The 15,665-nt window shown below is 43.3% G+C and overlaps 1 protein-coding gene across 2 annotated transcripts in view; it reads right to left on the bottom strand.

Annotated features, from left to right (window-relative positions):
* LOC112223505 (rho GTPase-activating protein 22) overlaps positions 1-14,550 on the bottom strand; it is a 37,676-nt gene extending 23,126 nt beyond the window's left edge. Inside the window, exons 1-3 of one of the 2 annotated variants that reach the window (XR_002949336.2) lie at positions 14,299-14,540; positions 9,860-10,059; positions 8,565-8,652 (exon numbers count right to left, since the gene is read on the bottom strand). Coding sequence is in view for 1 of the 2 variants with exons in the window: in XM_024386556.2 (XP_024242324.1) it covers positions 8,565-8,652; positions 9,860-10,059; positions 14,299-14,341 (331 nt within the window). In the remaining variant the exon portion in view is untranslated. Of the gene's footprint in view, positions 1-8,564; positions 8,653-9,859; positions 10,060-14,298 lie in introns of both variants that reach the window. The other variant, XM_024386556.2, reaches the window with a different exon arrangement.
* Between the last annotated feature and the right edge of the window lie 1,115 nt (positions 14,551-15,665).

Here is a 15,665-nt window from a genome sequence, read left to right as displayed (position 1 = left end):
GAGATGCTCGGTGAGCATGTGTCCATATACTTTTGGTCATGTAATGTTCGCCCTATGGTTGGTATTGTCATAGCAACAACTTAGTCCTTTTTTAACAGACTAAGGGCAATTTATCTATTTGACAAGTATTCTGTAAAGTATTTCCTTGGTTACCACACAAAATCTACTGTGGCAATTTACTTGACAATTTGTATGAACTGAAATTAACATTGGTGTAGCTTACTGACTGTTATTATTTTATTTGTTAATAGTTTCCTATTTACGTTATCCAAAAGTGTCATTTCTTATCAAGATCAGGGGGAAATCAACCATGGACTGTCCACATTTGAAATGTGTAACTACATCAACTCAATCAGGGGATTAATTTATTTGTGCCAGAAGGGCGCGGGCCGGAATCGTATCTGCATGACACTGTAGGCCTATATGTGCGCACTGAAGGCAGCATCCCTAACCGCTAAACCATCCCAGGCCACAATTGAACTCAATTTTGACAGTTAATTTGTAACCTTAGGATACACTAGACATTTGTATGTTGTAGTCTGGTGGAGACCAATGTCTATCTTGAGTTATTACTCTATATAAAATGACGGTTGTTGATGTGTATGGCTGAATTTTAGATAAATATTTGTACATTTGAATGTTGCAGTAACAGGGCCTAGGCCTAGAGTTTGTGCAATCGAGAGAGGATACGATTTTGATAGCAAGCCTGATCCCAGTGATTCGACTACCTCTGCATGGAGAGAAAGAGAACTGCTAATTTTCAGCCACTCACAAGGCTCATTTGAATTTCCTGATGCAGCATGAAAATTCTCTGCAACAGAAGTGTGATCAAGTTAAGAGCATCTGTAGATGGAATTCCTGTTAGTGCATTGCTACCATATTACTATAGTCTTAGAATCAGTTGAAACCCCTTATGCCCGAGTAAAAAGTAATGAGAATTCCCTTGCCTTCATAAAATATTGCATTACGATCCTATCATTTGACTGATGGAATATTGGTTCTGCAAAGGTATACTGTATTTCCCACTTGTCTTCTGCTTCAAAACAACTTACTCATATACCAGACAGGAATAAAGCAATAATGCCCAGCTAGCTGCTGCCATCTGATATGAACTTCAATAAAGCAGAGAATAAATGGACTCCCACTGTAGGAGATGATCATATCATTCACCCAATATAATACCTTCTACTGTCTTGTACCAAATATACCTTCTAACCGTCTTGTCTTTATTGGCTACTTTCGGTTCTAAAACATAGGACTTGATATCGCAACAGCCTGAAAAGCTGTTCCGTTATGTGGTCTGATAGCTTTTCAGACCCAGTTCCTGTCATTAATAACAGTGTCGACCAGATGGATCCCTTCCCACCAGGTTGCCTAGCCAACGGGAAAGAGAGAAATCAAGCAAGTGATAAAGATGTCTTGCCGACGCAGACATAGAGGAGCCTGAACACAGCCAATAGTTCCTCTTCCAGCCCACCGCCAGGCGGATAAGACAGCTTCACCAAGAACAGGCAGACTGTCAACAAATCTAAGAAAATCCTCTGTTTGAAGAAAGAAAGTAAAAAGATTTGATTTGGAGACAAGAGCTCTGGGATTTAATGAAAGTAAGTCTCACTCCTCCAGAGCACAGTGAAGGGCTGGTATTTTGAAAAGGACACTTCATGTTCCACAGAAAACTGCTGTGAAGGTCATTTTTTGATGATAATGATTCCCTCAGGTTGGTAAATGTCAGACTGCCAACTGTGCTTGTGGATGAATGGATCCTTAGTGGAAGATGAAGGATGGGTTTTACTGAGAAAATACATTTCTTCTTATTGCTGATTTTACTGTGTGAGCTTAGTTAACTGACTGCAGTAAATGGTAAGCAGTGGTGTTGTGTGTGTACGGTATGTGTGTGTGGTCAATGTTAATAATTGGCCTGAGAATTATTCTGAGGATTGGGAGTGGATTAACTCCTCTTGACCATTGTGATTGTCCAACCTTTGTTGGATAATCAGAAAAGCTTACCCTTCAAGTGAAATGAAGGACTCTTCACAAAACCTGACTGCAGTATGTTATACAACAACAGAGCCACCAACTAAAGATAACACTTCTTTGAACCCCTCTAGTGCCCCTACTAAGTACACCTTCTGTCGGGGTATGACAGACTGCACTATGGACAAAACAAGTGAAATCCACAACAGACAGATTAATCTCAACCGCCAACCTGGTCTCATAGCATTTCCTATGGATCTGTATGTAAATCCGAAACACTCCATTTAGTATGATATGTTACGTTTTGTGTGGTATGTATTAATTTGTGGATGTCCATCATCCATTTCGTAGGATATGTTACGAATTACAATTCGCATGATGTGTTACAAATTGCAATTCGTACAATATGTTACGATTTTGCAATACGTATGCTATGTCACGAATTGTAGCTATAGTTAGCTAGGCTAGGGATTAGGGTTAGGGGATACGGTCAGGGTTAAGTTTAGAGTTAGTAGTTAGGTAAAATGGTTAAGGTTAGGGGAAGGGTTAGCTAACATGCTAAGTAGTTGCAAAGTAGCTAAAAAGTAGTAAATAGTTGCTAAAATTGTCCTTGATGACCTTTGGGTTGCTAGACGTTCACGTCCAACCCAACCACCCTCCTTTCATTTATGCCTTAGGTAACCTTCTGTCTTATGTAACCATACCAAACCTAACATATCATACTCATTTGGGTGTTTACATTTACTACAGTATGTTACATCTAATCTATGAGACCAGGCTTCAACCACCCATAGCTGTCCAATGTACATTGTAATTACAGCACATTACATGTACTCAAATGAAATGAAATGACATTTTCCAAATATAACTCTAAAAAGGTAGCTAGCATTACCTTGCAGGTGTTCCTGTTTGAGCCTGGTGGGCTTACAGCAGGCCAGCCCCATTCCCATGTTTCACTGAGGGGAGCTGACAGTGCTACAGCTGGGGCATGAACGTACACACTGCCCTCCTGGAGGTTGTATATCTTTATCCACAAACAGGTACTACTGGGCAGACGGTGCCAATAAGGCATGCTCGATGCCAGGGAAAACAAAACCCCAAAAACAAGTCCCTTCTTATTTTTCCTCCGTTCACACGGTCCCTCATTCACTAACATGGGCAGCAGCAAATCCCTCTATCCCCTAGCTCCCCTATGGAGAGGCAGGTCCCAGAGGAAGAGCTAAGCTCTCCTTGTGTTGCCTTGCCTTGCTCTCCCTCCCTGGCCGTGTGCAGCTGTGCGTGGAGTGACAGGAAGATGGGCTGCTCTTCCTTTCCTTACCAAACAAACCTCCACCGTCCCCACACAGAAAACAAACAGACCCTGCTAATCAATTGGGAAGCCTCTGGCTGGCCAGCTTTGTGATGGTGATCTATAGTATGAGTCTAAACCGCAATGTACTGTATCAATGTAATCATGTTGTTGGATCACACGATGCTGTAGGCTAGTTTGTACTACTAGCCCATACACAAAAAAGTGTTAAACAAATGAAAATATATTTTATATTTGAGATTCTTCAAAGTAGCCACCCTTTGCCTTGATGACAGGTTTGCATACTCTTGGCATTCTCTCAACCAGCTTCATGAGCAATGCTTTTCCAACAGTCTTGAAGGAGTTCCCACATTTGCTGAGCACTTGTTGGCTGCTTTTCCTTCACTCTGCGGTCCAACTCATCCCAAACCATCTCAATTGGGTTGAGGTTTGGTGATTGTGGAGGCCAGGTCATCTGATGCTGCACTCCATCTCTCTCCTCGGTCGAATAGCCTTTACACAGCCTGGAGGTGTGTTTGGGTCATTGTCCTGTTTAAAAACAAATGATAGTCCCACTAAGCACAAACCAGATGGGATGGCGTATCACTGCATAATTCTGTGGTAGCCATGCTGGTTAAGTGTGCCTTGAATTCTATATAAATCACTGACAATGTCACCAGTAAAGCACCCCCACACCTCCTCCTCCATGCTTCACATTGAGAACCACACATGTGGAGATCATACGTTCACCTACTCTGCGTCTCACAAAAATCTCAAATTTGGACATCAGACAAAAGGACATATTTCCACCGGTCTAATGTCTATTGCTCGTGTTTCTTGGCCCAAACAAGTCTCTTCTTCTTATTGGTGTCCTTTAGTAGTGGTTTCTTTGCAGTAATTCGACCACGCGGTCTCCTCTGAACAGTTGATGTTGAGATGTGTCTGTTACTTGAATTCTGTGAAGCATTTATTTGGGCTGCAATTTCTGAGGCTGGTAACTCTAATGAACTTATCCTCTGCAACAGAGGTAACTCTGGGTCTTCCTTTCCTGTGGCAGTCCTCATGAGACTCAGTTTCATCATCGTGCTTGATGGTTTTTGCGACTGCACTTGAAGAAACTTTCAAAGTTCTTGAAATTTACTGGATCGACTGACGTTCATGTCTTAAAGTAATGATGGACTGTCATTTCTCTTTGCTGATTTGAGCTGTTCTTGCCATAATATGGACTTGGTCTTTTACAAAATAGGGTATCTTCTGTATACCACCCTTACCTTGTCACAAAACAACTGATTGGCTCAAACACATTAAGAAGGAAAGAAATTCCACAAATGAACTTTTAACAAGGCACACCTGTTAATTTAAATGCATTCCAGGTGACTACCTCATGAAGCTGGTTGAGAGAATGCCAAGAGTGTGCAAAGCTGTCATCAAGGCAACGTGTGGCTACTTTGAAGAATCTGAAATATAAAATATATTTTGATTTGTTTAACACTTTTTTGATTACTACATGATTCCATATGTATTATTTCATAGTTTTGATGTCTTCATTATTATTTTACAATGTCAAAAATTGTTTTAAAAAATAAAGAAAACCCTTGAATGAGTAGGTGTGTCCAAACTTTTGACTGGTACTGTATGCAAGCAAGTCGCTTTCGATAAAAACGTTTGATAAATGGCCTGTATTAATTCCAGCATGCTGCTCAGAGACATGGGACTCAAACCCAGCACTTAGCTCGTTTCCTTTCATAGACATGGGACTTAATCCCAGCATTTAGCTCGTTTCCATCCATAGACGTGGGACTTAAACCCAGCACTTAGCTCGTTTCCATCCATAGACGTGGGACTTAAACCCAGCACTTAGCTCGTTTCCATCCATAGACGTGGGACTTAAACCCAGCACTTAGCTCGTTTCCATCCATAGACGTGGGACTTAAACCCAGCACTTAGCTCATTTCCATCCATAGACGTGGAATTTAAACCCAGCACTTAGCTCGTTTCCATCCATAGACATGGGACTTAATCCCAGCACTTAGCTCGTTTCCATCCATAGACGTGGGACTTAAACCCAGCACTTAGCTCGTTTCCATCCATAGACATGGGACTTAAAGCTCGTTTCCATCCAGACATGGGACTTAAACCCAGCTTAGTCTGTTTCCATCCATAGACATGGGACTTAAACCCAGCACTTAGTCTGGGACATTTAGCCTGTTTCCATCCATAGACGTGGGACTTAAACCCAGCAAGCTCGTTTCCATCCAGCGTGGGACTTAAACCCAGTAGCTGTTTCCATCCATAGACATGGGACTTAAACCCAGCACTCAGTCTGTTTCCATCCATAGACATGGGACTTAAACCCAGCACTTAGCCTGTTTCCATCCATAGACGTGGGACTTAAACCCAGCACTTAGCTCGTTTCCATCCATAGACGTGGGACTTAAACCCAGCACTTAGCTCGTTTCCATTTCTTACGCAACACTATCTGGGGTCATGAAGTGAACCATTGTTGTAGTTGCTGACAGTTTATGCATATCAAGTAAGAAGAGCTCACACTGAAGCTCAGATGAAATGTAGGTATGCATTAATATTGTCTACTTTTCCAACCTGGGTTACATTACTCAAGTAAACAAGGTCATAAACCAATCAGAATCACGTCATTTCACACAGTAATTAACTATAGAGACTTATAAGGATCTTGTTGTAGTCCATCCCTATTCCGAGTCAGCCTGGTCTGTAAGGAATGATCCGACAGACATTCAGCTCTGACAGCAAGCTGAACTCAGAGCAGAAGTACTGTAAGTCTTTAGAGAGGAGGACTGTCCCTTTGTCTAGAACTGTTACCGGTGTGCTTTATAAAACCCATGGATGTTGCACGTGTGGGGGAAGGGGATAGACAAACAGATATTTGATAAGGCTGAACTTAGTTAAATACTCTGTGGGAGAGCTGGGGGCAGGGGACAGGCTCCAAGTGTGTGTGTGTGTGTGTGTGTGTGTGTGTGTGTGTGTGTGTGTGTGTGTGTGTGTGTGTGTGTGTGTGTGTGTGTGTGTGTGTGTGTGTTTGCACATGCACTGGCTAAACAAGTAGCCTGCAATAAGGAATTAGCTGAAGTAGTCATGTTTACCCAGGCTTGTACTTTAGTGTGTGTGTGTGTGTGTGTGTGTGTGTTAGTGCACCATCCTTTCCTGGCTGTTGTTTCCCAGCTGGCTTTATGGCTAGAGACCAACACAAAGGGAAGTTTAGCCTTGAGTAGCCCCCTTAAGCACAGACAGCATTTAAAAACCACAGATTATTACAACTGTTCCTTAATCTGATTTTCAGTCATAATCTGACTGGCTTTCAGTCACAGCCGTATACTTTCAGCTGAACCAAAATGGATTGTTGGATTTGGCTGTGCTTTCATTCATTGCTTACTTTCTAGGTCCCAAGGATTTTACAGTTAAAATAAGCAGGATATTTTACTTTGAAAAGGTGTGAGGCCTCCCAAACTAGGTTAATAAAACCCTTGGATATGAGGACAGAAGAAATGCTATCAGAGAGGTTCATTTGGTCATACAGGATGTCTATCAATGTAGAAGTTCTTGTGGAAATGAGTGGAGATGTATCATGTATCAATGTATCATCACCTGCCAAATTTTGGAACCCAAAGAAAATCCAGCTACTTGTACCCTTGATGAGTTAGTCTCAGTTTGCAGGGGCTTTTGCCTCTCTTTCGTTTGGACAGCGCAAGGACCTTTAAGGTGTCCACAACAAACACGACTTGCAAGGGCGTTTATTGCCAGAGCTCATGCATAGAGTCAGTGAACTGAGACCCAGGAACACCCTATCGCCCAGCCTTGCTCTGAAAGGATTACGCGACGCAGTAACAGAAAACGAAAGGTCCTCAGAGAAATTCATCAAACGTGCTATGAACATCATACCGACAGTAGCCTCAGGAGTCATGAGCTCTCTATCCCCCTGCAGTCAAAAGCCAAATCGTTAAAGGAATTGCAGGCACTGCTCTGTGCCAGAACCAGTGTTGAAATGGATAGTATGAATGAGGACATAGGACCATCGGTCCAAAGTGGATCTGACTCCATACTGTATGGAGACATTTTGGCTGATATGGGTCAACGTATTATTCCCTGTGGACCCACTGTAAGAAGTGTACAGAAAGCTTCCCTGCGCCTCTGTTGAAGCCTTACAGTAATACTTGTTTACCATGATCCCCTGTTTCCCAACCCCTCTTACTAAAGTGCTAGAGTGGATCTTTATCGTAGTGCGAAAGTCAACCTAAGCCCTCAGTGGCTGTTCATTTCAAAGCTGAGAAGCGAAAAAGGCTTTCGTTTAAGCTGATTAAGAATAAAACAAAGAGGGAGAAAAAAGAAAAAAAACAAGGGCCTGAGGATTGAATATCTTGTAAACATTAGATGTAGGCGGTATGGAGGGGATGAGTTGGGTTTGGGAGTGAAAGGTATGTAAAGTGCACAGACCAGATTGAAATTCAATCCCCTTTCCATTCTCACTGTCGCACTGTTTTAATGGTCTTCAGAAATGGCTTTGTCTGGCTGTGTGCTGCCTGCCTGGCCCATCCACACTTGGCTGATTGGGGTCACACTCTCCTGCAATATTTACTCAGCATAAATAAAACACACAGGGACCCAGTGGCCCGTCAACAACAATAAACAGTGGGAAAAACCACCTAGAAAATACCCTTTACTGAGTGATGTAGCTAACTTGCATACTCTGAGTGACTTTCATTGAAAATGACCATTTGGCTGTATTGAGAGCAACCAAAAGCTTGAAGAGCTGATTGAGTAGGGTCTTTCCAGCACACTCGCCCCAGGCAACGCTGTGTATTGTCTGTGTTGGGATGTCAACAGTAACAGACTCCTGATAGACATGAGACGCAGGTATTGGGGTCGATAAGCCTGGACAAGGCTAGGAGATTCTCTTTTCTCCCTGAGGTATTAATGTGTTCTTAGAGATTAGTTCTGATTCTGGAGTCTTAGTTTGGAAATTATGTTATGAGAGAGATTACCATCCACAGGATTTCGAAAGCAATTCTTAGCTGGTCATATAATTGCACAGTGCATTGAGTGCAAGCTCATCTACCAGTCAGTAGTGTGTACTGTATGTGTCCTACATCTACATTCTCTACACCAGACACCGTTGTTAAACATCAGCATTGCCCCCTGCTGGCCGACGGCGGTATTGAGAAAACTGCAATGTTAAATATCAGCTCTGTGCGGTGATGCCTGACTTTGACAGCACATGTATTTTTTTTGTGAGAATAGGAGAGGGTTTGGTGTTGATGGATCACCTCACCTGGAACGATTTCAAAAAGATGTCTCCCTGGTTCTTCTGAGTTGGCGGTGAGCTCATTCACCTGACAGCCCTGCAGGGGTATGCAGCCCTGGAACGAACAAACCGAGAAGGACTTAACTGGAACACAGGAATCAGCAGCATTTGGGAATAGATCAATTTGAAACCAAAGATTAATGATACCTCAGTGAGACTCTAATCGATTAAATCACAAATATTGATTAAATCATGATGAGAATATTAGGGTAGAAAATAGACCGAAGATCTCGTTATTTATATTGATCTCTTTAATCTATCCAATGATGAAGATGTACACATTATCAAATGCAGATCAATAGTAATTTAACAAGGCCTGTTAATCAAGGCCTGTTAATTAGAGACTACGCAGAAGGAAAATTGGTCTCATCCTACCAATCTGGAGCTGGCACTATCCCACATCAAACAGGCTGCGATCTTCCAAATGGCCAAACTAGAGGCCAAGCTGTCACTACATTAGTCGCCATGGCAACAAATTGGTAGAGCGTTGGCGCAGGGCTAGCAGCCCAGAAGCACATCTCCCAAGCGTACAATGTGGCTTGAATACTGCTGGTGGGAACGAATGAATGAGAAGAACCAAAATGTAACTCAAGATCTGAGATTATTCTTCCTTCAGAATGTGTCTTGGAGCAAACTCTCTGGCTCTAACACCAATCCATTCCTTAATGACCTGCTCTGCATGATGAGAAATGGCTATAGATCGCTTTTGTGCAAATGTCCTTCCTCCAATTATAATTTCCTTTCATCACAGTGTGAGATCTTGATGTGTCATGTGGCTATGCAGTGCCCTGTTCCGATTCCTATTGATTAGATGGGGGGAAAGCGTCCAGATCGACACTCGCACACATCCTGAATACTGCACAGGGAGTTGTGTGTGTAGAGAAATCAGTTCTGGCTGGATGACTATGGACAACCTGTGATTAAAAGGTGTCAACCAACAGATGTCATGACTCATGACCAACACTGAGTTACGGTATCAAAATGATGTTTTATCCTGATTTTCCTCCTAGGCAGGGCACGATGACAATGTAATCCATCCAGGCTAGGTCATGGTATAGAAAGATCTTTATTTTCTATTGGCCATTTGACCTCGTGTCTAAGGAATGGATGGAAAAACCACAGCAGACATGCAAAGTATTTGTGGAGAGGTTCTGAACCTGCGACGTTGGCTTTATAGTAAGGTCCCACATTCAACCAAATAAAGGATGTCAGCTAACCTCTGTAAGAACGTGAAGAAGAGCTTAGGTGTGAACGTTCAGTACCTGTGGCTTGGTCTCCTCCTCCTCTTTGTAGAAGAAAAGCTGGTCGGAGCGCAGGACAAACCATCTCAGCTGCCAGTTCTTCATGATGCTCCTCTGTTTCTTCAGCCAGCCAGCTTTCAGAGCCCCCTCCTGGAGACTGGGGGAGGACGGGCGGATTGGGCCCCGGGACACATCTCCCATCACCATGCTCTTGGACCGGGCTGTAGAGTGGAGATACACATACAAACATGAATACAAATACACATTTAAGCAGCAGTGAGACAGGCACATACACACAGTGTGTGTGCGCTCCAGGGTTGCCATGGTGAGGCACATACCACACACACCATGTCCTGCCCTGGAGCTGAGGCTGAGGCCCCCCTTCCTCCCCCGGGTAGAGGTGGCTGGAGACCCACCCGGCACAGGGAAGAAATGAGAGGCCTCAGGTGATATAAGTGATTAATGTAAAGCCCCTGGTAGAGAGTTATTGTCAGTTCTGGCAGACCAATAGAACCAGGAACCTGTTTGAACTGGGATAACAAGGCCTCCTGGGATTGTCTCTGGGTTTTAGTGTAATGTGAGCTCAGTCAAGGACCGTTTCAGATGCAGTTCATGTCAGGAGGCTCTGGAGTCATGCGCTGTCCCTCGTCCTGTATCAATTTCAATCTGTTCTCTATTCAACGCAATTGATGAAATGAGCTACATTAAAAATGACAGGAATCACTCAATATTACTCAATATTTTTCTCGGAGAGAAGATGGTGCTGAGAGGCATGGCAGTTCTGCTTCTAGCTCCTAAGCAGCTTTGCAGTATTTGTCTTTTTTTGGTGTTATTTCTATTAAACTCAAATACAAGCATTTTGCTACACCCGCTATAACATCTGCTAAATATGTGTATGTGACCAATAAAATGTGATTTGAATACAGTACAGCCTGTGCAGAAAGTAACATCTGGTGATTACTAGTGGGAAACAGCTTGCTTTGATCATGCCATTTCCCCAAATCAACTAAACCCTGAATACAGCTTCTAGAGACAATCCTGAGAGAATAACCACTCAGCAACACATCTCACGGAGCCAAACAGCAGCAAGGCAAACAAGACAAAACTATTTGATTATCATGTATAATTTATAAGAATCAATCCAGCATCCTGTGTGACACACTCAGGATCAATGCCCAGATGGCTTGGAGGCGGAAGAGGGATGAAAATCAATGTTTGTTCTGTTATTTCTCTCTTATTCTCCTTCTGCTTCTTCTTCTTCTTGCGATATGGGATGGGGGGCCAGGAGTTACTCCTGACCCTAAGGATGGAGAATGTTATGGTATAGATGCAGACACCCCGAAGAGACACTTCCCGACATATCCCCGGGCACCACCAACCATGTTTCATTGGAATGAACTGATAGTTCAAACGGTTCATTCATTTACAGTCATTGTGTACTATACTCTGTGGTTGTGGGCTTGGCTGTGGCACAACATAGCATGGCCACTATAGCCTGGTCATCACTCCACCGTCTACTCCTACCTCCATCGTTGCCTGGCTCCATTCCTAATCAGTTAAACTCACAAGAGGAACAGGGCCCGTATATCACATTAACCATCTCTCTCTTTCCGTCTACAACCATCCCTCTCTGCCTCCGTCACCATGTCTGGCTGCACTGCTGGCCCCACTCAGCCCTGTGTTCTACCCTGGAAGCCTTATTAGAGTAAGTGCATACTGTACACTCAAGAGTCCTGCAGGGACTATAAGCATGGTTAGTAGAGTGTTGTTTGAGCTCTTTTGTTTGAATTGGTTTATTGAGAGAATTAATTTGAATTGGTTTATTGTGAGAATGAATTTGAATTGGTTTATTGTGAGATACAATGGGCTCTAGTCAATCTGTTCAAAGCTGAAGCATTACAGATTCCGCGCAAGAAATGTTGAGGTCATTTCCGATTGAGCTGTCATATGCAGAGTTTACCGTGAATACAGTTTCCGACCGACGTGGGAACATTGCCTTTAAATTTCAATCATTCTGTAAAGCTGAACTTCTGCGATGCGGATTGAATAGAACCCAATATCGAAGAATTATCGAGAAGGAGAGGAGAAGGTCTTTCACTACTGTAGTCATTATTCTGTCATTCTGGACAGATGTATTTCATCAGTGGTGTTTCAGGACACAGAGGCGTTGTGGGTTTTCTAAACGGACATTTGGGGGAAACCTCATGAGTTTTGTTTTCCAGTTTCCACACTGTCTTTTCAAATGTGTCTCCACAGGAAGAAACCAACTGGGTCCAAGAGGAATGAAGGAATGATTTGTAAATGTTGCCATAGTAATGTAATGTACTGTAGTTCGCAACAGCTGTTGCAATCCGTGGGCGCTTTGGAATACACTGCCCAATTATCTGAGTCAGTGTGTGTGTGTGTGTGTGTGTGTGTGTGTGTGTGTGTGTGTGTGTGTGTGTGTGTGTGTGTGTGTGTGTGTGTGTGTGTGTGTGTGTGTGTGTGTTTGTAGGCCAAACGCTACACTGAACCAGTTTGGACATTTCTCCTCACAGTGATTCATACCTTCCATAGGGTTGACATGGGTGTAGCTACAATGTGGTCTCACTCAATCTGTAACATTGGGACTGTGGTTCAAAGTGAACATTTTCACAAAATACTAGCAATTCATTGAGTGTTTGTTCATACTAGGTCTTTCCATGTTTAAAGTTAAGTAAATGGATGATTCACTCTCCCAGTAGCCCTGGGATTCAACCCCACACATGCTATCCCCCCCATATGATCTATAGTTATCTTCAATGAACAAGTAGTAGATTGGTGGTCCACCATCTTGATTCTATGTATCATGTACCCCCTGACCCCAGAGAATAGTCTGCCAAGGATGTGCATAATGAGTCATTTATATTGTGTATGAGCTTCATTAATACCATCAATCAATGAGCTAATGTCTAAAAGCGCCAGCGAAGATGTGCTCTGTATAATCTGTTTATTTAGCATGTTTCAATGTGCTGCTACTAGCGTATGCTATATATGTCTAACCCATAGTAATTACACATTGTATGATTTAATCCATAGCAGAGCCATGTATTTGGAGAGTTGAGACATTGAGGCTTCTGCAATATGATGCATTTGCATGACACTACAACATTCTATGGCAGCCATGTTGGCTCCCCATTAACATTACATGAGGAATATCATGTCTAGAATGAGCATTATGATGCAGCCACGTTAGCTAAATACATGGCTCTGATCCATAGTAATGGCATAGACTAAGTGTGGCTGTTTTCGATGTTTTTGATCTCTTTTGACCTTACAGTATGATGTTTCAACGTGGGTGAAAACTCAACCCAGAGATAGTCATCATGACCCTAGAGAACTATGACTGCATGATTGCATTGCACACACACGTACTATAGCCTATGATATCCAGTCGCTATTTTTAATGCACTTTTGAGCTGTGTAGTCATCATCACACAGTATAGATGTATATGTCCCCTCTCCACATCGAAGAACAGCTATCCATTAACCCGTCACAATGGGTAGACTTATTAGCCACAAGACAAATTACCTGGCTCTTTTTCTCCAAGCATGGAATCCATTTTGAGAAATTCTATTTCATGAATCTGGTTGCTGTGTGATTTATGATGCCTGGGAAGGGGCTGGTAGAGTTACAGGTGCATCATTTCCACTGACTCCTCTGCGGTTGATGAATGTATTAACCCATTGAGAATTAGTGGAGTGTTTGCGTTGCCGGAGAAACTGTGGTAGGCTCCACTCGGATTGGGGGTGGGGTGGGGGGTACTTATCTATGCTGTGTGTGTGGGTGTACTACTGTGCCTGTAGCTTAGCTGTCAGTACTGTCCATGATGTGTAATATAGTACAGTAGTGGGATCTCTCATTCCAAAATAACATGGTGAGGAGAAGAGGGAAACAGCTGCGATGTGGGCTATTTAATGAGGTTTCCATGGACCAGGAAATAGGTTTTCTATGGACCAGGAATTGAAATCGAATTTCGTCATGTGTTTTGTTGAATGAATAAAAGGAAGCAATCACATTCCAATTACAACATCTATGCAGAGAATGTGTGTATCTTAGAACCACAAAGATAATTGAATCTATTTAATTAATCCATTTCGTTTCTCGTACACTCTCAATTGTATCTTACTTTAGAGAGAATAACAGAACAAAGATAACAAAGTGACCTATCCCTATATCTAGTGATATTCACCTTTTCACATTCACTATTTAAACACACCTGCATCATTTTGACGTTCACCATTCAATGTATCAAAGGCAGCAATTGACAGACAAGCATCAGATCAGCATTATCAAGATGAAACAGGAGATGATGATGTCATTGACAGCATTGTAGTAGAACGACCTGTGTGTACCGCCCATATGCTCCATTCAGATATGTAGTGGTAGTATGGTTAGGTAGTAGTGGTAGAGAAAAATACAACGCGCTCGGCTCTCTCACCTCTCCTGGTCTGTCTAATCTTGGGACTCAGCATGGCTGTCATCGCAGGAATACCACACTGGGCATGTTCATCCGTCCGTCCGGCACCCCACCCCTCTTGCTCTTGCTCTCTATCACTCTTTCTCAACACACCATCCTCTCCTCTGTCCTGCCTCTCCTCTCTTCTCTCCTCTCTACCACTGACGTTCTGCAGTAGGCAACAGCAGCAGCAGCAACAGCAGGCTAGGGGGCTGAGGCTGAGGGGGAGGGATTCCTCCTCCTCGCACACGCTCAGTGGCCTCCACCCATCCCTACTGCATTATTCATCGCCAGGGTGACCACGGCGGTAGGGAGGGAGGAGGGAGGGAGGGGGGATCTCATCCCACTCTTACTACACCACACTGACAGGTAAATGCCTGTGTGTGATCAGAATGTCCTTCCAAGCGCAGGCTTCACTGAGGCTGAAACACACGAGGAGTAGAGCTGCTGTCTTCCCTCTCTCGTCCTCTCACTCTTCCTCTCTCTCTGGCTGGCAGCTACCATCTTAATCGGCTACAGCTGTGTGCTTCCCTGTTTTTCACAGATGTTCTGTCATTTTTTCACTTTCTCTCTTCTTCTCCCTCTGTGTTCTTCCTTTTCTTTCTCAAGTCTCTGCCTCTATCATCTCTAGAGCTCTGTATATTATCTCTCTCTGCCTCTCATCTCTAGATCTCTGTATATGATCTCTCTATGCCTCTCACGTCTCTAGATCTCTGTATATTATCTCTCTCTGCCTCTTGTCTCTAGATCTCTGTATATTATCTCTGCCTTTGTCATCTCTAGATCTCTGTATATTATCTCTCTCTTCTCTAGATCTCTGAATATTGTCTCTCTCCCTCCACCCATCCCTCCCTCTCTCTCCCTTTCTCTCTCCCTTATTTCCGCATCTCTCTAAGAATATGTCCCTCAGTCAGGCAGCAGCAGCCCAGATATCCTCCACTTCTTCTCTTCATCCTCCTCCTCCTCTTCTCCCCCTCTTCATGCTCCTCTTCCCGTATGGAGGATAATAGCTTTAAATCCTCCATTGCAATTGAATCAGCACTGCCCTGTAGACCACAGATGCTCTTATTACAGAGCCCAGAGGGGGGAGGGCAACACACACCCTAGCACAAGCCCAAAATGAGACAGCAATAAAAACCTCACCACCATGGATAGCGTATAGGACTATGGTTAGGGTTGGGCTGGGCACTGCTGTTTTTGTTCAGTCATAACCACTGGGCTGCTCATGAAATATGGGCTCCTATGTCTATTTCAGAGGTGCATCACATGTTGTATTGTTGTTTAGTGGTTTAAGATGGATTGTTTGAAATGGGAAATATCATGGCTTAGCACTAGCTGTGTGAAAACCT

This window comes from Oncorhynchus tshawytscha, linkage group LG24, assembly GCF_018296145.1.
Source record: "Oncorhynchus tshawytscha isolate Ot180627B linkage group LG24, Otsh_v2.0, whole genome shotgun sequence".
NCBI lineage: Eukaryota > Metazoa > Chordata > Actinopteri > Salmoniformes > Salmonidae > Oncorhynchus > Oncorhynchus tshawytscha.
This window is presented reverse-complemented; position numbering and strand designations above follow the sequence as displayed.